Source organism: Mauremys reevesii, linkage group 4, assembly GCF_016161935.1.
Source record: "Mauremys reevesii isolate NIE-2019 linkage group 4, ASM1616193v1, whole genome shotgun sequence".
In the NCBI taxonomy this organism is placed as follows: domain Eukaryota; kingdom Metazoa; phylum Chordata; order Testudines; family Geoemydidae; genus Mauremys; species Mauremys reevesii.
This window is the reverse complement of record NC_052626.1, coordinates 131,364,235-131,391,942: the sequence shown is the minus strand read 5'-3', so window position 1 is coordinate 131,391,942 and position 27,708 is coordinate 131,364,235. Positions and strand designations below refer to the sequence as shown.

The window sequence follows — 27,708 nt, the reverse complement described above, 5'->3', positions numbered from 1 at the left end:
AGCTTTAATCATTATTAATTATTATTTGTATTCTGGCAGCACCTACAATGTGCTAGGTACTCCCTCCTTCTTCCTCCAACACCCGGAATTCAGTCTGTATCTAAGTACCTACATGGGCCCTCATCATGGCCCCAACCCTACCCCTTTCCCCCAGCACACACAGGAGAGCGGAGATGGATACAAAGGAAATATGTACAATTTGTCTATGCATGTTATTGTGGCAACCTGCCTGGAACTTGGAGGGAGGAACACAGGTTTCAAGAGGGAAGAGTCTGGAGGAAGCACCTGGAACGTAGTCAACAGGCACATGGCCAGAGTCAAACGCTAGCTACGGTTGCAGTACCTCTGTAAATCGTTCTCTTAATAAAGATCCAGTTTAGTTTTATGAGCCCGGAGTTCTTTCATGTTACTACCCCGCAGGCGATGCATGAAACAGTGATTTCTGTTATTATTTGTATTACAGTGCAAATAACGCCGAGATGAGGGTCTCACTGTGCTAGGTGCTGCACAGACACATAGTAAAAGGCGGTCCCTGCCGGGAAGATCTTACAGTCTCAATAGACAAGGGGTGGGAAGGGAAAATCGAGGCACAGAGAGGGAAAGCAATTTGCCCAAGGTCACCCAGCAGGCCAGTGGCATAACTAAGAATAGAACCCTAGTCTCTTGACCCCCCATCTAGAGCCCTGACCATTCAACAACACTGCCTCAGCAGAGACACACATTCTATTTATTGTTTAAATTACAATTAAATAATTATGTACTTTAATATATTTAAACAAACCCACATCAAATCTACCCAGCTGCTCCTTGATCTCTGTAATTAACCAGCCAATCAATCCCCTGTAGGCCTTATGGAACCAACCTGTGTTATTATTTGCAATGCAATATAGCTCTGAGGTCCCAGTCACACTCCCCTTGTGCTATGTACCCAGAATGAAAGAGAGAGTCCCTGTCCCTTACAATCAATGGGCTTGTCTGCATGCAAGCCTGCACCGGCGTAACTAAAAGAGTGATTTTCAATGGATTTCATTAAACTGGTGCCAGCGACAGTGGGGACGTCCTGTAATCAATATAAACCTGGCTTATATTGAGTTGGCTTTTGTCCGACAGGAGTATGGTTTAGCTAAAAGGACATCCACTCAGCTTTTTGTGCTGGTTGAACTCAACCCATTTCTAAAGCACGCCGTTAGTTAAACTCATGGAACTTGTGCGGCTAGAGCAGGCCTAAGTAGTTCAGAAGTGGGGTTGAAGGAGGGGAGGGCAGTGCCTCAGCAGCTCATTTCAGGGAGGCATTGGCTGTGTTTACTGAACACGAGCTCCATGCATCAGGAGAAATGAGACGGCTGATGCCAGGGCAAGGAGAGCTCAAAAGCAGGGCATTTTATTTATTTATTTATTTATTTGCTCTAACAGAAAGCCAGGCAGCATGGAATTGTAATGGCTTTCCCAGAGAGCTGACGTTTCCCTTCAATTTCGTATTTCAGACAGTTTTAAGGGACAAAAACCAGCCCGTGTGCACCATCTGGGAGCCAAGTTCTGTGCGTGACCTTCTGCACAATGTCTCCCCGAAGGCAGGTGGGGTTTATTTCAAACTAGGGGAAACTGGGAAAGCTATTATGGATTTGAAGAAGTGCAGAAATGTTCCACAGGGTCCTCGGCTGCCTATCAACACGGCTTAAAGAGAGCAGGCCACCTGCAAAGACAGCAGAGCGAGCAGAGGGGAAGGAGGCCTGCATACCTGCTGGAAAGGAGGAGATCTATCTGCAATGGAGTCCCGGGTATCAAATGTGTTGCTCTCCAGCCCAGGCCTATAGAAACACTGGCCTGCTGATTGTTCCAAAAGGAGAAGTGCATTCTGCTTCTAAAACGAGGGGATGCTTATGCCCTGCCTGCCCTAAACTGTTGCTGTGCACTATTAAACAGCTGGTTCTTTCCACCCCAGAAGTGGCTGCATTTCAGTAAGAGGTGAACCAATTCCCGTGTACCGTATTTCACAAAGTGCCTGACAGGGAAAGGGTGCCCTAAAAAGAGGGTCTGTGCTCTGAAGAGCACACAGAAGCTGAGCAGGGCAGGCAGCTGTGAACACATGACAGCAGTGCTCTGTGCTTTGCAATGGCTATCTGTTTGCTCGTAGGTGCAGTTTAAGGTGTCAGCTACACTTTATTAAGCTCTGGATTGATTTGTGTTCATCTCCTAAAGAGTCAGCGACACTTTTTTCGGAGAGGTCAAATTTGGGGGTCAAATTTTGCCTCCAGATCAACACCCTGGAAGTCAAAACCAGTGGGAGTCGCGGGGACTCAGCAGCTTGCAAACTGTACGAAAAATGACTCCTAGCATTCCTCAGAGGGCTTTACCTTCCAGGGATCTCAGCCAGCTGTCAACGAGATGTAAAGGAATTTGTTTCTGTTGTGCTGTTTGTTTAGGGCACTGAGGCTTCTGAGACGTGCAAAGCGTTCAGTGGTTCTTTGAAAACATGAATTCAAAGCTGGGAGTAAGGAAATGCAACATTTTTTCCCCTCCCTCCTTTGACAGCTGTTGGCGCTCACAGCAGCAGCCTTGATGCCACAGACTGGAATGGTGGGGGAGGGCGAGAGCTTGCCTTGTGCTAAATGGCTGCTGTAACCATACAACAAAGTCATGCATAACAGACATTAAGCAGAAGGAGCCACATGGACCTGGCCTCTGTCTTGAGATCTGCTGGAAAGCTAACTTGTGTGACATTTGCCAGCTGTCCCATGGCATCAGGACTAGGTGCTGACGGTCAGGGGCAGTGGGGGATAGCTGTAGCACCCCTCAGAGGATGAATGGGGAAATTGCTCCCCCAGTTTTAAGAAGAGTCCAAATTGTGATCTCAGATACAGCACTGTATGGCCCGTTGTGGGGTTGCTCAGGATTTCTGCCAAACAAGACGTGTCCCGGCCTGTGATATGTCCCTCCCAACACTGCTCAACAGGAGAAGATGTAAGCCAGTTGCAGCTTCCTGGATCTGTTGTCTATCCCACATTCTCTGGACCTGCCACTCCTTGAATCCCAGTGAAACAGGTTCCATAACCAATCCAGTGTCAGAGGGACACTTGACCATCTGCCACCCACCCACCCACCCTTCCCCAAGCACAGGATCAGAGTAACTGAGACACAGGCCTGTGAAGTACTATAAAGAGAACAAACTGCACTCAGCCATACAGGGTTATCCAGGGTGACAGCATAAACCACAAGAGGGAAATGCGAGCCCCCCAAAATGAAAATGCAGCTGCATCAGGTGGATGCATTTGCATTTCTTTATTCTACTTTCAGTATCCTGGAAAAACTCAGCCACCTCCCAGAAATAAGCACAACTGGCAATTCACTTACTGTGCTCCTGAATGGATTTGCACGTGGCTAATTTTGTGCAAATGTCTCTCTTGGCTCCTCTCTTCCCAAAGTTGTTTCTCTACAGGCTAATAACTGACCTTCCGTTTAGCTCCTTTGGTATTAACATTGCCCGGTGTTTGCTCCCAGCTATGCGCACGGCATCGCTAATGCACCCTGACGACTGGGAGAGCTATTGGAAGCTGCTGCTGCACCCGTAACTTTCCTCAACTAGGGACCCATCCTTTTCAAGTAGATTTGGCACTGTTGGGTATTGTTACGCTTTCTCTTTGTACATAATGGGTATTCAGGGTCACTCTGATTATGAGGATAACAGTCCAAACCAGCTGGGAGTGATGAGGAGGCAAAATTTAGGTTCCGGGGCGATGGGTGCTAAGGAAAAATGGAAGGAAAACAGGAAGGATGAAGATTAGGTAGATAGACAGATAGATGGATAAGCCAGTCTGATGGAGTGTGTGGCAGTTCTCCAGAGTTACATCCAGTTCTTTTCAGACAGAGGAGGATCATCTGAATACAGCACCCCAGAAGAGTGGGGATGCTGAGGATCCTGGAAACCCTCTCACCTGGCCTGGCAAATGGCTTGTATTTTTATTCGGTCCCAGGGACCATTGTCGGGATGATGGCATCGTATGACCCTCCGAGGTTAGAATCTCATGCCACACCTCATTGCCCCAGGTTTCCCATGCTGTATATAGCAACTTGGCTGATTCGTGAGATGTCAGACTTTAAAAATCCCGTGACTCAGATTATATCCTCTTCACATCCATCCTGTCTTGTGCTTGCAGAGTATCTCCCTGGCCTGGGACCCAGCCTCTCCTCTCTTGTGCCCATTGGTGCTGGTGAGGAAGTGGATTTCTAGGGCAAACAATGGAGATTCCGCTTTGAAATCCCTCGAGCGAATGGCTCTGAAATGGGTCAAGCCAGGTGGGTTTGGAGAGACCTACCTTCCTTCCTTGATGAGGCCTTGGGACTCTCACTACTGAGTCCAGGCTTTTGCGGGAGGGAGGAGACGATGCCTCCAGCCTGTCATCAACCCACCCAGTTCCTGGGAGAAAGGAGTGCTAATTACCCTCAGGATCTGAGCTGTAATTACCGTGGGACAAGTCAGAGGCTGCTCCAGCAAACTGTCATTCCCCAGTGCTGGCAGCCAAGCCGAGTCAGCAGCTGGAAGCAGAGTGGCACCAATGCACCCTGCTAGCAAAGGGTTCTCCCGTTGCACCACTCTTATTCTAGAAAACTCCAGGCGGAGAAGTTAAGTCACTTATTTATTTCATTTGAGAGTAAACATTAAAGAATCTCTCATGGAAACAGTGCGACCCCAGAGAGTCTGGGGATCCAAGGTGGCAAAGACTTTCCACTGAAATACAAGCGTCGTTTAGAAAACACCAACCAAACAACCCTCCTTGGAGTCAGAGTTTCCGGGAGTGGCGCTGGGGCTGCTCCCCGTAGCCGCATTGTCTCCAAGTGACCGTCTCTCTCTTCAGACTCTCTCAAATCTCAATTCAAGAATGTTGTTTGGGTTGAAAAAACTATTACTAGGAAAAGTGAGATCATGGGTGAAGAGGCAGGTCCAGGGAGAATTAACCCTCTCACCCCCATCATGACCTTTGGATTTTTGGAAAGCAGGATTATAATGAGGCTTGGCAAAATTCAAATGTTTATATAATTTAATGGATAATATCAATCTTTATTGTTAAAGCAGCAAAGAATCCTGTGGCACCTTATAGACTAACAGACGTTTTGCAGCATGAGCTTTCGTGGGTGAATACCCACTTCTTCGGATGCAAGCTTGCATCCGAAGAAGTGGGTATTCACCCACGAAAGCTCATGCTGCAAAACGTCTGTTAGTCTATAAGGTGCCACAGGATTCTTTGCTGCTTCTACAGAACCAGACTAACACGGCTACCCCTCTGATACTTTATTGTTAAGCATTTCTTCAATTTTGATTGATTTAAATTATCTCAGTTGCATGAAATGATGGGGCGGGGGAAGGGTCAGATAATTATTCAATGAGAGTAAACCGAGAGATTGAAAAAGTTAAAGCTTTATAAACTGTTGACACCAAATTATCAACATCACAGATCAAAATATACAAAGCAAACAGCAAATATACAAAGCAAATCAAAAAGTTATCCCTGTCTGTACTGTTCACTGGCTAGTCCATCCGTAACAAGCCTAATTCAAAATTCTAAATCACTGAAGTTCGGCTGTAAGACGTTCTCAAGCAGCATTTTTCTTACTTTGTCCGTCTGTCTATTTCGATGATTATCGATGGATTTACTTCTTTGTGAGGGAGTGAGCGTGTGTGCGTGTGTGTGTGTGTGTGTACAGGGGAATCGACGTTTACCGACACAAATCTAATCCTGCCAAGCCTAATTAGAATCACTGGTTGCAGCCAATTTGTAGATGTCATGCAGGTGCCATGCATGCTTCCCATGGACTGTTTGATGGAGACCCCTCCATTCTGATCTGCCACATCCCCTGATAAGCCTCTGCCACCTTCACCCTTGGCCTTCCCCCCCCCCACCTCACTCTGCTAGTGCACCTCAATGCCACCCAGCTAATCCAGTCTTGGGCTCCACTGCAGCTCTGCCAATGCACCTGAATCCAGCCTGGCAGCACCCCCGGCTACTTCACTCTTTGGCTCCAGCTCTGCTGGCCCTCAACTCTATCCTGCCGCATGCCTTGCCATGCTATTATTATTGTTTCCATAGTAATAATGCCTAGAGCCCCCAGTCAAGACTGCCCCCCCCTTGCACTAGGTGCTGTACAAACAGAGTTAGATGTGGCCCGGGCTGGGAAGAGTTTGCCATCTAAATGGACTAGATGGATGAACAGTGACTGACACCGAGCAAAATGTCAAAGGTGCACGACTTGTAGTTAGATTTTTTTTCTCAATGAGGAGCCCCACCCAGGGGTCCCAGCCAGCCTGCTCCTCCGTGGTTAGGCTTTGATTTAAGCCATCCATACAAGGGAGCGGGGTTTGAGAAGTGCTTGGTTTCCCAGAGGACACTCTTACGAGTGAGCAGACTGAATTCTGTGTCCGCCACCAAAATTTCCAGGGTTAAGAGGCCATTTCCAACCCCAAACTCCCATTCACGGGCACAGATTCTCTTAGAAGAAGCTAAAGGAATTAAATGGTTTCCCGGCTTATGCTAGTACTGGGCACAAAGCCTGTGCTTCACACCCTGGCAGTTCCCCTGGGAACATAATATGGAACCTTTGATGACCAGTAGTGGCCCATCCCCTTGGCATTAGGTCTCAGCTTACTGCAGCAGACAGGGCACTTCTTCTGTACTAACTCAGGAAGGGTGACGCCTGCTGGATCACCAGCTCTATTGCCTACACTATCCTGGCTTTTCACTGCAGCTCAACCATCCAAGTAGTGACCAGGGCCAGTGCTGCTTACGTTATAATATTTGACATTAGTACAGCAGCAGGTGGTATCTCTAATGTGGGTCTGATTGATGTTCCACATGAACCTGCCTTTCCTTGCCTCTTCTTTGAGAGCACAGCCCATCCCAGGTATCTGGACTCAACCCCCTTGCTGGACAACAGAGCCCCCCAGGAGCCCTGCAGTGGTTTGTAGACCTGCTGCCCACCCCTCTGCTGGTAGCTGCCTTTTCCAGGCTGCAATGAAAATGAGCAAGGGAGAGAGAGAGACTCAGATTTGTTTGGAGAAAGGGCTCTGTCAGTGTCAATACAAGCATCCTTTCTGCCTTTCAAAGAGGATGGAGAGAGGTAGCGCTGGCAGGGAAGACTGTGTGGATACAAACTCTCAGACGTGCCAGTCAGGAAACATCAGGCCTGAGATCCACAGGCCCTGCAGAGACCAGCTGCAGAATCTGAAGTCAGTTAAGGGCTGTTTCTCTGCCTCTCGCCCTGATGTTCTGTAGTCACCATTTCTGGATCTAGCTGGCCTGTTTGTGAAGGCATTTGTACCATTCTCATCATCGGGCTCTCTCAGTGCCTTCTGGAAAATATACGAGGCTAACAAGCAGAGCCTGGATCCTAGATGCTTGGGTTTCTCTACAGGAAGGTGTTCAAGGCTTTAGGCTTAGGTGTTGCAGATGGTACCCTCCTAGCTGTCACTCACCCCAGCAAGTATATAATATTTATAGGGTACATACCCTGTCTAATGTAAGAGTGGGTGTTCTCACTATTCAAAGAAATGTCTCACCCTTTTAACAGCCTACTAAGTTCCTGGTGTTAGTGGTATCTTGAATTCCCAAAGATTTGACTTTGGTTCACCTGTCTAGCAACGGGGTAATGTACATTATTGTGCGCACCTCCTCTCTTTGACAGCAGGAGAGACCCCTTCATAATGGTATTGCTCTTCATATTAGACCAAGGACAGCTTGTGTGAAGCAAAGAGGCTCTTTTCCTCTTAACTTTAGATCCACCTAACAGCACACAAATTAGAACTTCCTGGTTGGTTTAGTGGGTAGGACCCTTGCCTCAGACTTGGGAAGCCTAGGGTCAAGTCTGTGCTTTGACACTAATCGTAGGATGGGAAGGGATCGTGAGAGATCATCCAGTCCAGTGCCCTGCTCTCAAGGCAGGACTAAGTAGTAGGCCATCCCTGACAGGTGTTTGTCTAACCTGCTCTTAAAAATCTCCAATGATGGAGATTCCACAACCTCCCTAGGCAACTTATTCCAGTGCTTAACTATCCTGATAGTTAGAAAGTTTTTCCTAATGTCCAACCTAAACCGCCCTTGCTGCAATTTAAGCCCATTACTTCTTGTCCTATCCTAAAAGGTTAAGCGGAACAATTTCTCTCGTGCCTCCTTGTAACAACCTTTTACCTACTTGAAGGTGAATACTAGGGTGACCAGAAAGCAAGTGTGAAAAATCAGGACAGGGGTGAGGGTAACAGGCATCTTTATAAGACAAAGCCCCAAATATTGAGACAGTCTCTATAAAATCAGGATATCTGGTTACCCTAGTGAATACACATTTAAGATGTGTATTCATGAGGAATCAATGTGTGTTCTTAGTCTAAGGTTTACCTTGTCCTGCAAACTTGTGTAAAAACTACAGACTACCTTGTCTTCATTAGGATTTCACCTCATGTTAGCTAACTCAAGTTAAGAACACATCTTTTTTTCTAATGAATTTAATGCCTTAGTCTCGCTGTGCCTCAGTTTCCCATCTGTAAAGTGGGCATAATAGCATTTATCCAACTCACAAATGTGTTGCGAGGATAAATATCTTAAAGATTCCACGGTGCTCAGATCCTATCAGAATGAAGTGTCTTGTATGTACCTAAGCATATCCACACCGCATGACCCCAGGTTAATGTACTTATCTTTGGGATCATCATGGCCACACACCACTGCATTGCTCCAAATAAGCCTTCAGCATTCAGGGCAGACATCCCCTGGTGCTATACTCCTCCACTAGGCTCTATGCATTCTGGTATTTTTTTCCACTGTGCCTTGTGGGATAGCAACCCCAAGGCACTGGGATTCTGGAACTTGGGGTCAAACGAATTAATTCCCAACTAATTAGTTCCTCTCACCGCATCCCATCATTCTTCTGGAGTTTATGAGCCAGCACCCTTTTCCAACCACTGTCACACAGGGTAGCGGAAGCACTGCTGAGTGCTGTGATCCTGACAAACAGGGTGCTGCCCATGTATCTCAAATTGGGCAACGGAGTTTATGGGGCAGCACAATACCGGCACCTGGAGAGGAGGCGGCTGAAATCAAGCAGTCACTTCTGCATGAACTTTTCCTGGAGCGGCTCCCCGTGGTGGGCTGCTGTTTCTGGGCATGGCCAACTAGCCGTGATGGGCGGGGCAGGACAGAGATGCAGACCTGGGAGACGAGCAGTGGCGGCAGAACTTCAGGATATCAGAGGTGACTTCCTTAAAAATCTGTGCTGAGCTCACCCCATAGCTGCAGCACTGGACCCAGGTACATGGTTAGTGGTATCTGGAAGCTCGCCACACCCCGATTACTACCGGTCAGCAACTGTCCAGTGTGGTGTTGGTAGATCAGCTGTTTGGGCTACTGTCATGGAGGTGCAGTGGTGCTATTTGGAATGTGCTGTTGCCCTAGGTCATAAAGCTTGGAGATGATCACGAGTTTATTGCTGAAGTTGCATGGTTGGGGTTCTCAAGTTGTACATGGGGTAGTGATGGGACCCACATGCTTATTTTTGTCTCAACCCCAGGACTCAGAATTCATCAACAGTAAGGGGTCTCTCTGCACAGTGCTGCAAGGTCTGGCTGATCCACATAGAAGGTTCATCGGTATTAATGTAGGATGGTCTGAGAAGGTCCATGATGACAAGACCACTAGAAACTCTGCAAACTCTGCACCTCATCCTGCAATGACAAATGGAACCATTGCTTGGAGGACCACTATGGACCTCGGTGGTGTTCGGTTCCTCATGTCATGTCTCCAGCTGCTCAGTGAATGCCAACAACAACCTTGAATTGTTTCTTACTGTGTCCCACAGCAAGCTAGCCCTCCAACAAATGTCCATGTTCCCCACGGCTCCTCTGGTGGCTCTGCAAATACTGCAGGATCAGGTGCTCTGTGCTTGCAACGCTCATCACAATAGCGCACAGCTGTGCAGGATCCATGCGTACAGAGATGGTGGACGCACGGGTTGGAGGTGCTTTTGAAAAGAGGCACGAAACATTATTGGATGCAGGTAAAATTATGGGATGGAGAAAACTGCATCATGAGACATAGAAACCATGTTCCTGGTCCTCCTGTGCGACTCATTTGCTCCCACGAGGCATTGCAAACCCTTCCCAGGACAGCCACGGTGGCAAGTTGGGATAGCAACCCACTATGCACTGCTCTCTGCATCAACCCACTATGCACTGCTCTCTGCATCAACCCACTATGCACTGCTCTCTGCATCAATGCAAGCGCTAGTAGTGAGGACTTGCACCACTGACCCACGGAGCATAGTGTGGACATGCAAAAGCAATTTAATTACTGTGGCAGCTGTATGTCGACATAACTTAGGTCGACTTAACTGTGTGATGTAAACTTGCCTTGAGTTTACCCCTCTGCTTCCCAGCTTATGAAGCCTTTTATGGATAATTGGATAGGTGAAAGCAGCTGTTTAGCTATGCCAGAAGCAGCTGCAGAATGACAGTGGAGTGCACATTTAGAGACTGAAGGGAGGCTGCAGATACTACTGCCAAGAATGGAGGCTGCTGAACATTATCTGCCTCGTGTGAGAGCTGTTTGTTGTGTTTTGCACAGCCTAAGTGAGCACAAGGGAGAGCGCCTCAATGACGGGTGGAAGGAAGAGGTGAACAGACAACCTGAACATTATGAACAGCCAGAGAGGTGGCTTCTATGAAATGCTTCAACTGGTCAAGGACACAGTGTCAGGGATGCATTATGCTCCTGCTGTTAGGCCAATGCAGCTACCTTAGTGTAAGGCTTTTCTCATGATTGTGTGCAGGGACCAGTGATGCATGGCACAAGGCTTGTAGCAAGCTTCATGTGGGGATTTTATCCTGCTTCAAGCAAGGCTTTTGTGAAATTTTTCAACAACCTCATGACATTTCCAATGACATTCAATGTAATAAGAAATCATCCACCCGGTTGTGTGTTATGAACAGCAAAAAAACTACTGCCTAGGCATTACACAGAGAACTTACAAGCCAGTGCCAAAAACCACAGGAGTGGGGGAGCACACGTTTGTGCTTTCAAGATCACCAATTTGCACACATGGAGGGAAATGCTCTCTGCATCTTGTGGGGTAGGATGTGGGGGAGAGAGAAAGGCCTGTCCCTTGTGGGTGTGGGAGTTGAGGGATTCTCCGTCTCTCCACGTTGTGTTGTGGCGTGGAAGATTGAGGAACAGGACTGGGGAAGTGAAGGGTGTAGCCCGGTTTGCAGAGTTCTCAGAAGCTGAGGGCTTCAGGACACGGCTACATTGAGGCAGATAGTGCCACTGATCTGCAATATCTGCCTGGGATTCAGGGGGAGCCTGGGGCTCCTCAGTGGGTCAGCCTTGGGGTTTAGAGGGTTGACAAGAACCTGAATTTCAGGAGGTTGTCTGTGGTGGAGTTGACAACATGCCATGAGGCAGTGGGGGCATCTCTGCCAAAAATACAGTCCAGCTTCTCACAGTAGCTGCAGATCAGGCCAGCTCTTTCAGGATATGTGTACACTGCAGTTAAACACCCATGGCTGGCCCAGGTCAGCTCACTCAGGCTCCTGGGGCTTGGGCTATGTGGCTGATTAATTGCTGTGTAGACCTTTAGGCTCAGGCTGGAGTCCAACTCTGGGATCCTCTGCCCTCCCAGAGCCTGGGCTCCAGCCTGAGCCAGGATACCTACCCTGAAATTGGATAGCGCCGCAGCCTGGGCTCCGCGTGCCCAAGTCAGCTAACTCGGGCCAGCTGCAGGTGTTTTACTGCAGTGTGGGGAGAGCCGTAGAAGGCAGGACTCTACTCTGACCAGCATTCACATTGCTACAGAAAGGGTGACCCTTTGATCTCTCCGGCCACACCCTTCCCTAATAAATGGCAGCTGCTCCGTAGGACAATGATTCCATACAACCAGTCCCTTTCCTAATAACTTCCATGAATGCGCCTCCCGTTCTTTCCAGCTACAATGAGCGCTCCTACTAGCAATTCGTTATGGGTTATTTAGGGTCACTGCAAGCATCCCAAAAAGCAGTGGTAGTTTAGGCTGGGATTTTCAAAGGAATCTACATAAACACAAACCCCTAAGGGAGTTTGGCATCCATCTCCTGTTGAATGTAGCTAATTTACTCCAGGCTCCTTCAGAAACCCTATCCCCAGTGCCCTGACTGCTGCTGTACTGAGGGGTTATTAGCAGCTGGATGAGGATCTATTGGTTTTTCTTTTGTGAGGGGAGCGGGAGGAAATGTTTGAATAACTAATAATTATGTTTTGAAGTTTTAAAAATACCCTGTGCGTCGAGAGCTGGTGAAAGCGGATAGCCCCGGAGTTACAAAGGCCTCTTGCTTCTCCAGAGGCAAGTTGGCAGGGAATAATGTGGAATCTGGAAGCAGCTTGGATTGCCATGGCCCGTGTGGTGGATAAATAATAATAGTTAAGCCCTTGTATAGGCCCATTTTAACCCCAGATCTCAAAGGGCTTTACAAAACTGGGTCAGTAGCATTAGCTTCATAACACCGGTGAGGAAACTGGCACTGAGACGCAACGCGACTTGCAGAAGTTGAGCGACTATTTGTGGCAGAACTGGGAGAAGAGCCCCCTAGGCAGGAAGGGTGGGGCAGTAGCAGGGCTGCCCAGAGGATTCAGGGGGCCTGGGGTCTTCAGCGGCGGGAATTGCCACCGATGACCCGGCACTTCGGCGGCGTGTCCCGGGGCGGAAGGACCCCCCGCCGTGGGTTTTCGGGGCACTTCGGCGGCAGGTCCCGGAGCGGAAGACCCACCCCCCACCGCCAAATTGCTGCCGAAGACCCGGAGCGGAAGAAGCTCTAGGGGCCCGGGCCCCGTGAGAGTTTTCTGGGGCTGCTGGAGTGAGTGAAGGACCCTGCTCCAGGGGCCCCAAAAAACTCTCGTGGGGGCCCCTGCGGGGCCTGGGGCAAATTGCCCCACTCCCCCTCGCCCCCCGAGTGGTCCTGGGCAGTAGTTAGCATGCCAGCCTGTGATTCTGGAAGACTCCGGTCCAATTCCTTTGGCTGTGTGAATCTGGGCAAGTGCCTTCGGGCTTGTCTACATGGGAGTTATTCCACTTTGCAAGGGGGTTAAGCTGATTTGGAATAAAAGCATCCACATGTGGAGTTAATCAAGAACAGTGAATCCACTTTAAATTAACAGTTTATATTATTCCAGATTAATGTTCACGTGGAGGCAAGCCCTAAATGTCTCTGGGTCTCAGGTCCCCCATCTGTAAAAAGGGGACAGTAGCGCTGCCCTGCTGCACAGGCATGTGATAAAGATTAAAGATGGTAAGATGCCCAGATATTGCAGTAATGGGGATCATAAAAGGATGGATAGAAACCCAGGACTCCCAGGTCCTAGTCTATGTGCTATGTGTCTTCGATATTTCTATAGAACCCCCTTCCCCACAGTATCTAAGCAAGAAACTATGTTGCTTCCCATGTGCTTAGCAGAGGACTCCAGCTAGCAGGACGGTCAACCTGGCACCTCTCAGCAGCAGGTGAAAACAAATTCTTGGTGTGACATTAGGTTTTTGGTATGTAGTTTATGTACCTTGGATGCTGCTTCATTAGAATAAATATTTCTATGATACATTCCTATTTAATAGTAGAATAATAAAATATCAAGGTTTGCTGGTGATCCAGAGCCAAGGGATGCAGCCTGTGGGCCATTCTGCCATCTCTCCCCCCGCAGTGAAAACGTGAAAGATGCTTTGTTTCTAAGCCGTTCATCCTCAGCGTCTCCCCCCACCCAAAGCCTGATTTTCTTTTTAAAGCAGCCTCATCGTCTCTGTTTGATGAGAAACGCAGGCGACTTAGCAAAAGTCTGTTCAAAACAACACCCACAATTCCACTAACTTGTTAAACAGAGAGAGGCTGGAAACTGCCAAAGCCTCTGCAAGGAAAGACACGAGAGTGAGAGAGGAGAAAAAGCAGGTTATTTATAAAGTCAGGCAGTGGTAGGGTATCTTCACTCGACTCTGCAAACTGTCTGCCGCTGGGAGGTCACTCCAAAAGAAAAATCCTGCAGTGCCCATGACCTGCAAGCACAATATTTGATCAGGACTGCGGGGCGGGCACCAACCCTGGCAAATTGAGATACACACATGCTCTTTAATACACAGGAGATCAGGCAGACGAACACTGAGGCTTTGGAAAAGGGACTCTGAGTCTGGTAAGTCGATTTCTGTATTTATCATGGGTTGTGCTACCTTTTTTTTTTGTTTGTTTGCATACCTGTACCGCAGAGAGAATACAACCCCCTTGCCATGCTGGTGGCACGACGCTGACACAGGGAGCCATGTGAATCACACACCAACGACATGGATGGCACAAGTCTGAGCCTCAAGGATTGCTTTGGTTACTACTGGGGGAGCTTTTGTCCTTATTAACGATGCCTTTTTTTTCCTTTGGTGACTTGTTAAATTCCTGGCAGGGAGGAATGAGACAAGCTAGACAGACAGATTCATGCCAGACTCATCTCCAGACCCCCAACCACCACCTCCTCCACCCAGCACAACATCCACCTGGCTCTGCATTGGGTCCTAGATGAGGGCTATTACCTGGTTAACAGGGTGAGAAGGTGGCAATGGATGAAGCTCATGGTGTCTGACTCTGGTTGTTCCAGCAAGGTGCCCTATGCAGCACAATCCCAATTAGACTAGCAGCCAGTGGAACTGGGACTAGTTTATTCATGCTGACAGATGAAGAAGTTAAACTTGTGTTATCCTACACATGGAAGGGATACAGACCCCACCATAGAAATGGGGTTGGACAGTGGAAAGCTCCCTATAGGAAGGGGGCTGTAGGTTGAGAGACAAACCCCGTAGACTTGGCATTGGACGGAGGGAAACTGTGCTGTATGTGCAAGAGAGACTCCTTAGGAACGTGTAGACTGAGGGAAAGACCGCCTCAGAATGGTATGTACTTGCAGGAAGGTACCCCCTAGGAACAATAGTGGAGATTCCCCCTTAGGAAGAGTGCCACATAGTGGGAGAAACCTAGCAATTGGGGCAGACCCTCTAGGAATTGTGCCAAATAGAGGGGTCAGACCCCCTAGGAATGGTGCTGTACAGTGGGAAAGATGGCCTTTAGTGGGGGTGGAGGAAGCCCATTTATCGGGAAGTAGGAGTAGTATTTTACCCGTCAAGGTACCCCTGGAATGGGAGGAGGAGGAGAGCTGCTCTCTGAAGCAGCCTGCATGCCAAGCTCCTGCACCACACACAGACTCAGTTTCATGGGCCCCATCGGCTGCCGGGAACTCCTGTACGTATGGAAAATGGAAGAAACCCAAGAGCCCAGCCACGGAGTGTTTCAATCCTTCTTTTCTTCCCACATGAGCAGACTGCCAGCCAGCACTGTGCCTAGGTGGCGATGCACAGTCTAGCTCAGAGCAGGACTGTACCCTCTTTGTCTGGAGCGCCGGGATTCCTCATTAGGGCTGAAGCTATAAATAACACCCCCTTCCTGCAGCTCTGTTCAGTATGTATGTCTGAGCCAGGGCTATGGATGCTGTCAGGCCTGCTACAAGTAATCCAGAGGCCTCCTGTGATAATTAGTCTGGGGACGCCCCTACCAAAGGCCCAGTTTGGACAGGCTGTCTGCACTGCAGGAGCAGCAAATCTAGATCAGAATGTCCAGCAGGCATCAATTTCACAGCTTTGCAAGGGCCTGGGCATGCCTGTAAGGGGACCTCTGATCTTCCACTCGTACTTGGATTATAGTAGCACCAGCCAAGAGCACAGCCCCTTTGCGCTAGGTGCTGTACATACGGGCAGTGACGGTCCTTGTCCCACAAAGCTGACAGTCTAAATACACTACACAGAGAAAGAATGGGAAGTGTTACTGCTATCCCCATTTCCAGATAGGGAACTGAGGCCCAGAGCGAGATAAGGTGACGCAGGAAGACTGTGGCAGAGGTGGGAGTTGACACCCAGTCTCTTACAGCCCAGGCCAGTGCTGTAAGCACAAGGAAAGCCTTCTCCCTCCACAGAGCAGACCTTAACAATAAGTTGGACTCACACCATGCTCAGAGTAGCTGGAACCTGGAACGCTCTGGGTGAAGCCCCCTCTCCATCCTGCTAGTCACTCCATGACAATCAGGCCAGGCTGTTGAATGCTGATCAAGCGCTTTGTGGTACGTACTGGAAGATGCCTCAGCCAGCAGGGCCATTCTCGTGAGCCCACTCCTGCCCCCACTGGGAGTTTGCTGACTGATTTGAGGGGCTCAGCCTGCTCCCACTGTGTTATTACTGCCCTGAGGTCCTGACGCATAAGAGGAGGAGGTGACTAAAGGGAATGTCACACCCAGGATCAGAGTCTTTTCTCCCCAGGCTGGAAAGGTGCATCAACCCCTCTTCCTTCTCCATAACCCTTCCCACAAGCCTGCCCTAGTGGCCTTGGCTCTCAGACTCCATCCAGCCCTTGGCAAAAGCTCAAAGCTTCATGTTACAGCTGGGGTGACTGGGGCTAAGAACCCTCCGCCCCCACAGGCCACACGGTGGAAAGTTCCAGAGCGTGGCGCTACAATAGAAATGACCGAGTTAAAAGACCCCTATGGTGACGGGGCAGAACTCCCTGCTGCAGCAGGGGTGACCTTCCTTCAGGAGTGCCTGCAGGACCAGAGAGAGGGTGATAGAGGAAACGTGGTGCTCAGAGCCCATTGGATTAGCTACCACTCCTTCCAACGGAGCCGAGGTATAGAGGAGACCCAGAGAGCCAGCCACGTATGTAGGGGTCAGCAGGCAGCAGGGACGGCTCCAGGTACCAGTGCACCAAGCGCGTGCCTGGGGCGGCAAGCCACGGGGGGTGGCCTGCCGGTCATGTCATGCCTGCAGAAGGTCCGCCGGTCCCGCGGTTTTGGCGGCAATTCGGCGGCAGGTATGCCGAAGTCACGAGACCAGTGGACCTCCCACAAGCATGCCGCCGAAAGCCACCTGACTGCCATGCTTGGGGCAGCAATAAACATAGAGCCGCCCCTGGCAGGCAGGATTGAATCTGCTCTCATCTCATCCCTTTAACCTCCCCCACTCAGGGCAGCCTGGGGTACTTCCCGGATGCTTTCCAAACTCTTCCTTGTATGCTGTTCGATGCACACAGAATTAAGGAAAGAGTGTAAGCCACTGTGTGGGTGGTTATATGGCCCTCATGGCCATGGTGTGCCATGAGGGAAGGTCGGGCAGTATTATTTAGGTAGGGCTTATTTAGTCTGCAGAAGAGAAGAGTGAGGGGGATTTGATAGCAGCCTTCAACTACCTGAAGCGGGGTTCCAAAGAGGATGGAGTTTGGCTGTTCTCAGTGGTGGCAGATGACAGAACAAGGAGCAATGGTCTCAAGTTGCAGTGGGGGAAGTCTAGGTCGGATATTAGGAAAAACTATTTCACTAGGAGGGTGGTGAAGCACTGGAATGGGTTTCCTAGAGAGGTGGTGGAGTCTCCATCCTTAGAGGTTTTTAAGGCCCGGCTTGACAAAGCCCTGGCTGGGATGATTTAGTTGGGGTTGGTCCTGCTTTGAGCAGGGGGTTGGACTAGATGACCTCCTGAGGTCTCTTCCAACCCTAATCTTCTATGATTCTATTAACCCCATTGTACAGATGTGGAACTGAGGCACGGGGTAGATTAAGTCACTTGCCCAAGTCACGAAAGACGTCTGTGACAAAAGCCAGGAATGGATGCCAGGTTTCCTGAGTCCCAATCCAAAACCCTCTCCAATAGGCCACCCCTCCTCCCCAGCCAAACAGCTTTTGTCTCATTGCATCCAGGTGCCTGGGTCTGTGACTGGAGCCTGATGAAATATTAACAGCAACAATTTCATGCCACTAATTTAGCCCCTTTTCTTCTGCTTGCAAATTATCCATGAATAGACTTTGATCTTTATAAACATGTTTGCTATGCAAAAGTCGATGATGAATGGTTACTTCAGCCTCTGGGTTTCATCTTGACTATTTGTCACTTCAAACAATTGTTATTCATGGGGTCTAACTGGTCACTTAAGTCACAAGGTATTGTTTCTGCTTCCTGATTGGGTGACACCTAAGGAGCTTCCAGGCAATCACTCATAATGTAAATCTTTATACAGGTCCATGTGAATTAAATATATTTGCAATGTCAGGAGTCTTGGGTTCTCATCTCAGCTTATCACTCACCTGCTGTCTCTGTCTCTCCTCCATCCTGTGTACTTCTTGTCTATATATACTGGGAGCAGGAACTCTTACAATGTACAGCTCCTAGCACAATGGGGCTCCAATCTCATTTGTAGCATCTATTGACACTACTGTTACAAAAAATATTATTATTAATAATAATAATAATAAATAAGTTATCATGATCAAAATGTCACTGGCATGAATGTTCACAAAAAGCAAATGAAAGGATGGTGAATTGGATCCAGCTCTTTCTATTACTGCATCTCAAGGGACACCTCCCTCAATGATAATAATACCTAGCTCTTATATGGCACTTTTCATTTGCAGACCTCAAAGCACTTGACAAAGGAGGTCAGTGTCATTATCCCCATTTTAAAAATGGGGAGACTGAGACACAAAGAAGGGAAGTTACTTGTCCAAGGTCACCCAGAAAACCAGTGACAGGGTCAGGAATAGAACCCAGGTCTCCTGATTCCCTCTCCAACGCTTGAGGCCCCATGCCGCCCCATGATAAACTCCCTCCTCCTCCCTATTTCTAGTCACTTATGCCTGACCTAAAGTTGCTCATATTTTTCCCACTTCCATACAGGTTCCATGAGGTTCTGCACAATGCACTGGGCTTCCATCCTGATAGTTGCTGGGCTGTGTGGGGTCTCCCTGGGCCAGTATGAAGATGAAGAAGATATGTACTGGTTGCATCAGTACCTTCGCAGCCAGGTGTCATCCTATAACTACATGCCGTACTACGAGGATGAGGCCCCCCCTTACTCTTATGTCCCGCCTGGGCCCATCCTTGAGCCCGTTTCCCGGGAATGCCCCCAGGAGTGCGACTGCCCCCCTAACTTCTCCACAGCGTTGTACTGCGACAGCCGCAACCTGAGGTACCTTCCCTTTGTGCCTTCCAGGATGAAGTATGTCTACTTCCAGAACAACCAGATCACCACCGTCCAAGAGGGGGCTTTCGACAACGCCACAACGCTGGAATGGATTGCGCTGCATGGCAACCAGATAACCAGTGAGAAGATGGGCAAGAGGGTCTTTGCCAAGCTCAAGAACCTGGAGAGGTTGTATCTGGATAACAACAACCTGACCAAGATGCCCAGCCCCCTGCCCAGGTCCCTGAGAGAACTCCACCTGGCTTACAATCAGATCACCAGGATCCCATCCAATGCTCTGGAGGGTTTGGAGAACCTTACTGCCCTCTATCTCAGCCACAACCAGATCCATGATATAGGAGCATCTTTCAAAGGGTTAAAGTCCTTGATCCTTGTTGACCTGAGCTACAATCACCTCAGAAAGGTCCCCGATGGCCTCCCAAGCTCTCTGGAGCAGCTCTACCTAGAGCACAACTACATCTACACCATCCCTGATGAGTATTTCAAAGTGTCCCCTAAGCTGCTCTATATCAGGCTGTCCCATAACAGCCTGACCAACGATGGGCTCTCCTCCAACACCTTCAACACCAGCAGCATCCTGGAGCTGGATCTGTCTTATAACAGGCTCCAGAAGATCCCCCGGGTTAGCACCAACCTCGAGAACCTCTACCTCCAAGGGAACCAAATCAATGGTGAGCAGCCTCCCAACAGCACCCTCTCGATGCTAGGGGATCCTATTGTCAAATGGTCAGGACAAGGGGTCAGGAGATGGGAAGCCAGGTTCTGGCACTGTTTGTTGGAAGCAGCCTGGTCTAATGGCCTGAGCACAGGGGCTGGGACTCAGAAAACCTAAATTCCATTGCTGCCTCTACCACTGATTTCTTCTGTGGCCTTCCCTACTCTGTGCCCCAGTTTGCCCCATCTCCACGGTACTTTTGTTAAGTGCTTTGAGATGCTCGGATGCACGGTGCTCTGGTAAGTGCAAGGTGTTATCCTTTTGCTCAGTGGAAGTCTCTCTCGTGTCTGTGAGATTATCTTTTTAAATTCTGCAAGCTGAGATAGAACTCCACAGAGAATTTAAAGGTGAAGAAATAACGAGATTGAGATATATTAATGATTAAAAAAATACTAGCTGAATTAAATGGTCAGAGGTCAGATGACAAAGGTCATCTTTGGCACAAGTGATGTGGCTGCACTGAGGATGCGGGATGCCACTGAGAGAAGAGGACATAAGAAAGCATAGTGTATAAGAATAGGAATACCCTGACGAAGTGGGTATTCACCCACGAAAGCTTATGCTCCAATACATCTGTTAGTCTATAAGGTGCCACAGGACTCTTTGTGGCAAGAATAAGATAGTATCCCCTTAAATATTTTAAGAACACTGTTGTGGTGCTCACTATATTAGAAGCCAGTGAGAGCAGCAGCATGTAGGTGGCTAGGTCTGGTGTGTTTGTGTACATCAGTAAACACAGTTATTTGGGACCCAGCTGTGCGTCCATGTGGTTTCTTTATATAAACTTTTGTTGTGTAAAGAGCAAAAAAGCACAACAGAAAAGGTGTGAAAAGAACAGAAAGAAACTCATCCTTTGCATGACAGAGGAAAGGCAATATTCTGCTCCCCTTCACGCTGGTGCACAGCTGAATAATCCTAGAGACATACATTTGGTTCCCTGCACCGGGATGTAAACTGTGGTGCAAGTGACGCACCTGATTCTGTTCTCACTTACGTGGGTGTAAATGGGGAGTGACTCCGCTGAAGTCAGTGGTGTGGGTCCAGATGACACAGGGTTGATCAGGAAGGAGGGTAAGTGGCAAAGTGGTGTAACTTACGCCACACTTTGGCATTCAGTGGGCGTGCAAGTCTGTAGGGCCCAGATTCAGACCTGAATAGTGAGCACAACTTCTATTAAACCGAATGGGGATTGTGTCTGCTTACACCAGACCAGAGGCTAACTCTGGGAATATGGGTAATGGTGTAGGTGCACCTTCCCATTTACGTGCATAGGCAAAGGCTGCTTTCTGAATGCCAGATTAGCGCAAGGTTTGCTACTTTGCCACTTACATGCACCTCGTAACATACTGTGTCATTTACACCAAGACTGATTTGACCCATGGGAGTTGCACCAGTTCACTCCAGCTTGCATTTGGCCCATGAAGTGCACTTGTGTCTATGCATTTGGGCTTCTGCCTAACTTAATCCTGTATCCATTTCTGGGCTGGAGCACTGGCTGCTTGACATTACCGGCCCGGAAGCCAAAAATAGTGACGCTCCCCTCTCTGGGGTGCTAAGCACCACAGTGCATCTCTTCCACACTGCTGCTCCCAGCATGCATCATCATTACAGACAATTAGTGAGAGCTGCTGCCTGGCCTTTCCAGCAGCCTCCTCAGCACAGGAACTAAATCCATCTGCACTGGCCAAGAAACTCCAGTGTGGATTTAGCTCGGGTGTCCTGGGTGATAGTGACACTAAAGCCTGAGCAAATATCTGATGGAGGGTCTCCATCAGGGTGGGATGATGGGGTTTGTGCTGGGGTCAGATGGGGCCGGGGGTAACAGGGTCTGTGCTGTCACAGGGGTTCTTATATCTGCTCACACTGGAACAGTTAGCAAATGCTTTTCACTTGTGGCAATCCCTGAGCCATCCTAAATCAGAGATTTGGGCACAGGATAAAGTCTTTCTTGATCAACGGTTCTCCATCAGGACTGGTATCTCCAGGTTTCAATGACTGCTGCTGTAGGCTCCCCCTGCCCTACTCAATGCTGAGCTTCTATCTGCTTCCTCTTTACCAGTGCACGTTATATTCGAAGGCAGGGGGGGTCTCAACCTTTTTCTTTCTGAGGCCCCCACAACATGCTATAAAAATTGCACAGCCCATCTGTCCCACAACAACTGTTTTTCTGCATATAAAAGCCAGGGCCAGCATTAGGGGGTAGCAAGCAGTGCAATTGCCCGGGGCCCCACGAGGGGCGGCTCTAGCAATTTCGCCGCCCCAAGCAGGGCGGCACGCCGCGGGGGGCGCTCTGGCGGTCGCCAGTCCCGCGGCTCTGGTGGACCTCCTGCAGACATGCCTGCGGAGGGTCCGCTGGTCCCACAGCTCCGGTGGAGCATCTGCAGGCATGCCTACGGGAGGTCCACCCAAGCCGCGGGACCAGCGGACCCTCCGCAGGCATGCCTGTGGGAGGTCCACCGGAGCCGCGTGCCGCCCTCCCGGCGGCACGCCGCCCCAAGCGCGCGCTTGGCGCACTGGGGTCTAGAGCCGGCCCTGGGCGCCACACCACAGGGGGCCCTGTGAAGCTAAGTTGCTCAGGCTTTGGATTCAACCCCAGGTGGTGGGGCTTCGGCTTTCTTCCCTGGGCCCCAGCAAGTTTAATGCTGGCCCTGCTTGGTGGACCCCCTGAAACCTGCTCATGGCCCGCCAGGGGGCCCTGGACCCCTGGTTAAGAACCATGGTTCTAAGGGGCTATGGAGTTTCCAGACACCTCTGCAATGTAGCGTGCACACAGCTGACTGGGAAACGACAGAGCCAAGGAATTAGTCTGGTTCAGTGGGACAGTAGTGTACCATGTCGCAAGAGGCGCCAGGTGCTGTGTGAGGTCTCATTCAGAGGACTCCCTCGCACATGCTGTCTGTGACTTTGATACGGCCATTATACCACTTGTCACTAGCCACGGCAGAAGTCCCATCTGTAGGGGCAGCATCTCCTGGTTGGAAAGTCTTTGTGGCCCATCTCTTTTTCCATTCCTAAGGTCACTTATTGGTTCCCAGAACCCAACTGCCATCAATGGAAGCTCTGCCAGCGGAGAGGGGATGCAACCCTAAACTGTAGCTTGCATGCTGGCTACTTAGTTAATAACATCTCCAGCTATTCCCAACACACACAGAACAAATACAGGAAGGAGGAAGCCTTCAGTCCGTGACAGCATGTAACTGAAGCAACCCATATCATGGGCTCCAGTAACCAGTACACAAAGGTTACTGGGTTCCATAGATGATCTTCATTCAGAGGGATCCCAAGAAGACACATGCAAAGAAGAAAAGATGCTTGGTTTTGTCTGGTCCTATCTGTCTGCCTCGCTCTATATCCCTCCTTACTGGGATCCACTAAACTTCAGCTATCAGCATAACTTTAAAATTTCTCCAATTTGGCACCATCAGGGAATTCTGCTTTGGACCCGTTTATTCTAAAACCTTGGAGCACCCAAAGCATCTTGGATGTAATGGGCAGATTCTTTCATGTCGGAAAGTCTCATGTCAGCATCTAGATTTCTTTCCAAAACATCCAAGTCACAGGAGCAACATTCCTATTCAATATTTGGTTCCCCCCTCAAAGGCAAATGGAAAAATCTTGTTTGAGATTCTAAATGTGCTATTTTGGGGGGTTCGGGAACCTTTCACCTGACAGCCACCACTTCGAATCCAGACTGGGTCCATTGATGACCGTAAGTCATTAATGTTATTTTCTAAAGGATGTTCAGGACCCTGAAGGGGTTTCATCTTATTATTTATGATTGTCTTGCTTGTAGATTCAACCGAGATCGGGACCCTAGTGTGCTAGGGGCTGCACAGACTCATGGTAAGAGACAGAACTGCCCCAAAGAGCTTGAATGCAGATCCTCAAGGGTATTTAGGTGCCTAACTCCTATTTATTTCAGTTTACCTCCAAAGTGGATCATGCTAATTCAGAATAAGGCATTCCTATTCCGGAATAAGAACATCCACACATGGAGTGAATCAGGAATAGTTAATCTGCTTTAAATTCACATCCTACCTTTTTCTGGATTATTTTTCATGTGTCAACAAGCCCTTGGTCTCTTTTGCCTTGCTTTGCCATCTGTGCAATGCAGATAAGAGCACTGCCCACCAGTGTTGTGAGGGTAAATCCATTTTTTAAAAATGGTGGGGTGTTCAGTTACTATAGTTATGGGGGCCATATAAGCATTTAAGACAGACATCCCAAAAGGCCCCCCCCCAGGTTAGTGGAAGCATCATGTGTGGGAAGCTTGCCCTGTCATTTCCTGTGCTGCCCAGGTTCTGTGGTTAAACAGAAGCCTTCCATCTCCAGAACCCACCTGGCATCTTTCACCAGGGCGAAATTCACTGAAATAAGAAAACAAACGGAACATTTTTTTTTAAGCTGAATGCCTGGAAAAATCCATTCCTGCTTCGCTCCCCTGACAAGCCCTGCGATCAGGATGCTCTGTAATATCAGAGAAACCTGAGCAACAAGCCGTGCTGCCTTCAACACTTACTTAAATTAAGCATTGGTGATGCCATCAACTGTTTATGGGGAAATGCATAGCCCTGCACTGGGGAACTGACAGACATGCAAAACGAGAACAGACTCCCAAATGTTTGCTTTCAACATGTGCAATTGTTGAGTCTGCGCCTAGATGGGGTTAAATCATGCTGGCGCTCAACCCCTTGTGTTTATTTGGTCATGCATTTTTACGGCTGTTTTTGCAGCTGAGCTTGAAAGTATTCAGTGAGGTTCTCTGAAGATCTTTATTTCCCTGTAGTGAATGAGGAATGCTGCAGATCGACAGAATCGAGAGGCCGTGTTTTGTTTTAACACGGCCCGGGAGCCTCTGCTGAGCTTTTAAGATAATGATGTTGTGATTTCCTGGACGGAAAACATTCTCCCTGAGACTCGTCTCCGATGGACAATACCACTTTGTCTTTAGTGTCATCATCCAAGGATCTCAAAGAACTTTACAAATCCTAATGACTGACACTGAGGCAGTATGGTCCAGTGGATAGGGCATTGAACTAGGTTTGGGGAGAGATTGGTTTGACCCCTGGCTTTGCCACTAAGGAGCTGTGTGACTTTGGGGCATGTCATTTAACCTTCTCACCCACTGACTGTCTTGTCTTCTGAAGCTCTTTAGGGCAAGGGCTGTCTCTCACTATATGTATGGACAGTACGTAGCACAATGGGGCTTGAATCTTGGTTGCACCCTTGCTACTGCATGTTCCCATGTAGGTAAGTAGGGTCAGGTACTCTACAGACTAGTATTTAAGTACTTTAAATGTTCTGTACTTAGAACTTGAATTTAAGAACATTTTAAAGGTACTTAAAGAATAAATAACTTTTTTTATCTGCAAATACTTTTTCAAAATAGCTGTTTGAAACCATCACATCCCTCCCAACCGTCCCAGAGTCTGGCTGGCCCCCAGAACTCACCGTCCCAGCTTAGGGTTTCAAGCCCTGAGTTCCAGCTGCCAGGGCCTTTTTTTGGCCCTGCTGTTGCACTAGTCAGGGAGGGTGGCAGCCTTGCCCCCCATCTTCGTTTCTGATTGGTCAATGCAACCAGCAGCAGGAGACCTGCTCCCCGGCCCAGCTGCAATGGGGAGACTTGTTCACAGCACCTGGGGAAGGCCCAGAATACAAGACCCTCTTGTATGGATACTTTTCTGCAGCAACAACTCCGTGACGGGCCAGTGTCCAAAGAAAAAACAGATAAGCTATTGTAAGAATTAGCTTAATTCTTATAATACGGGGTTGAAAAAACTTGTACATGTCTTTATAAATACATCAGTTCTATTTCCACAGCATACTTGGACTTCAAAGTTCTCTGTAATGGTGTACTTGGCACTTACATGGAAGTCCATTTTATCAGTACGTATGGCAACACTGTGCTGCTGTAATAGAAATAACAGGGTGTCACAACAGGGAAATGGAGGCAGTGAGAGATGAAGTGGCTTGACCAAAGACACATAGTGAAACAGTAGCAGAGGCAGGAATAGAACTCACGTTTCCCTGCTCTTATCAATGCCTATTCTCTGCCCCTCTGTGGTGCTGGAGAGATGGAGTCTCACTGTTCTTCTGAGTCTGCTTGTGAGCAGTGCAGTCATCTCCCCAGCTTTAAACAAGGAACATCTGTGCTAAGGAATTCTCTCTCCCCGGCTAGGTGCTGTATTTGTTAAGTCTCCGCCAAGGCCTGGAGCTTTGCTGCCCCCTGGTTGTTCTCTTCCTTCCCAAAGGCTGCCCGGAAAGCTGGAGCATGTCCCTCTCCAGAACACACCCTCTCCCACAGTACAACAGGGGGATTTCAAGGTTTGCTGTGGCTCTGTAGTGGCTCAGTTGAGATCACTGAGCCCCCTGCACTGCTAGCAGAGAGATCTTGCTAGAAGTAAGGATAACAGACCCAGTCGTGCTCTGCAATCTACTTCCCTTCCCCATGTTAACAGGAGGGCAGGGTCTGAGCCCTCCCTCAGCTACACGCCCGTTGACTTCAGTGGGGTGACTCCTGATTTACACAGGAATAAATGAGAGGAGAATCAGGGCCAGGGCATTTTCTGCCCTTTCAGACATGGCTAGTGATTTTGGTAGCCTGCGTTTGTTGGGTGTCCAACTTTAAGGGTCCTAATTTGCAGAGAGAAGGCACTCAGCACTGTCTGAAAATCAGGCCTCCTGAAGGTAGTCTCAAAATCATTACTCAGTTCTGAGTGCCTTGGCCCTTGTTCAAAGTAATACATGTTCCAAACCCCACTGAGATAGCCCAAGTGTGGTTTTTAGTTATGGGAGGGATTGGGGGGGGGGGGGGAAGGGGGCAGAGTGGTTATCAGCTGAATTTCAAAGGCCCTGTGTCTGCACTATGGAGCAAGACATTGCAATAAAACGTGCTGTCTAGTATTACCGTAGTGCCCTGACGCTTTAGTCATGTTCACTGTTATGACTATTACTGCCGATGGTGCTGTTAGTACTGATCCATCCTGGGCACGGCTCTTTTCCATCAGGATTGTACGAACACTAGCTAGCGAGTTGTGGGCTCTGTCTCTTAGCTCCCTGTCTCCTTTTCTCCCTGCAGAATTCTCCATCAGCAGCTTCTGCACAGTCGTCGACGTCATGAACTTTTCCAAGCTCCAGGTCTTGCGGCTGGATGGGAACGAGATCCAACGGAATGCGGTGCCCCCAGATGCTCCCCTCTGCCTGAGGCGTGCTGCCGTCATTGAGATTTAACCCCAACCTCCCCCCACCACCGTGCTCTCCCCCAGTCCTCAGGGCAGCACCACACCCATTCCAGTAATCCAGGCTGGGGGAGGCCTTCACTCTCGTTTTAACGCGGCTTGATGGTTTGATTTGGCTTCTGCAATAGCGTAATATGGGTTCCCTGCCAGAGTAGGAGGGATTGTCATTAACTTCACCCACTAGATGCTACCCCTTTTAGCCTATCAGGTCACACCAGTATGGAGGCAGTTCTCTGCTTTGTCTTATAAAAACCCTATCATTCTCTCTCTAAACAGCCAATCAGTTCTCTTGATGATTCCCCACCATTGTCTTGCTGCACGTGTGTCCATGCGGCTCCCACCAGCATGGGTGGGTTGCCTGGAGGGGACTCAAGTTGTCTCCGTTCAAATGCATTGGATTTGAAAGTTTGATGCCAGCTGGGATGGTTTTGGAGTTCGTGGTCTGTGTAGGAGGAACTGTGGTAAAGGGATCAGAGACGGGGGAGGAGGAGAATTCAAGTTTTTCAAAGGTAGTGTGGAAAAACAGAACAGGCCATGGGACCAAGCTCATTTGAAGAGAGACTGTGGAAGAGAGGAGCAGAGAGGAAGGGCGAGAGGAAAATTAGCTATAATCTATGGGTCAGAACTTCACCAGGTGTAAATGGGTGTAGCCACATTGACTTAGAATCATAGAATATCAGGGTTGGAAGGGACCTCAGGAGGTCATCTAG

The 27,708-nt window shown here is 48.9% G+C and overlaps 1 protein-coding gene and 1 long non-coding RNA gene across 2 annotated transcripts in view; one reads left to right on the top strand and one right to left on the bottom strand.

The window, feature by feature from the left end:
• The window catches only part of LOC120403028, a 19,321-nt gene extending 1,053 nt beyond the window's left edge, over nucleotides 1-18,268 (bottom strand). Inside the window, exon 1 of the long non-coding RNA XR_005597429.1 lies at nucleotides 18,150-18,268. This is a non-coding gene — a long non-coding RNA (uncharacterized LOC120403028). The remainder of the gene's footprint in view (nucleotides 1-18,149) is intronic.
• Nucleotides 13,939-27,708, top strand: FMOD (fibromodulin). Its single transcript, XM_039533679.1, has 3 exons — nucleotides 13,939-14,180; nucleotides 18,739-19,716; nucleotides 26,839-27,708. Exons 2-3 carry the CDS (start codon nucleotides 18,744-18,746, stop codon nucleotides 26,988-26,990), a joined length of 1,125 nt encoding a protein of 374 aa, XP_039389613.1. The 5' UTR covers nucleotides 13,939-14,180; nucleotides 18,739-18,743; the 3' UTR covers nucleotides 26,991-27,708.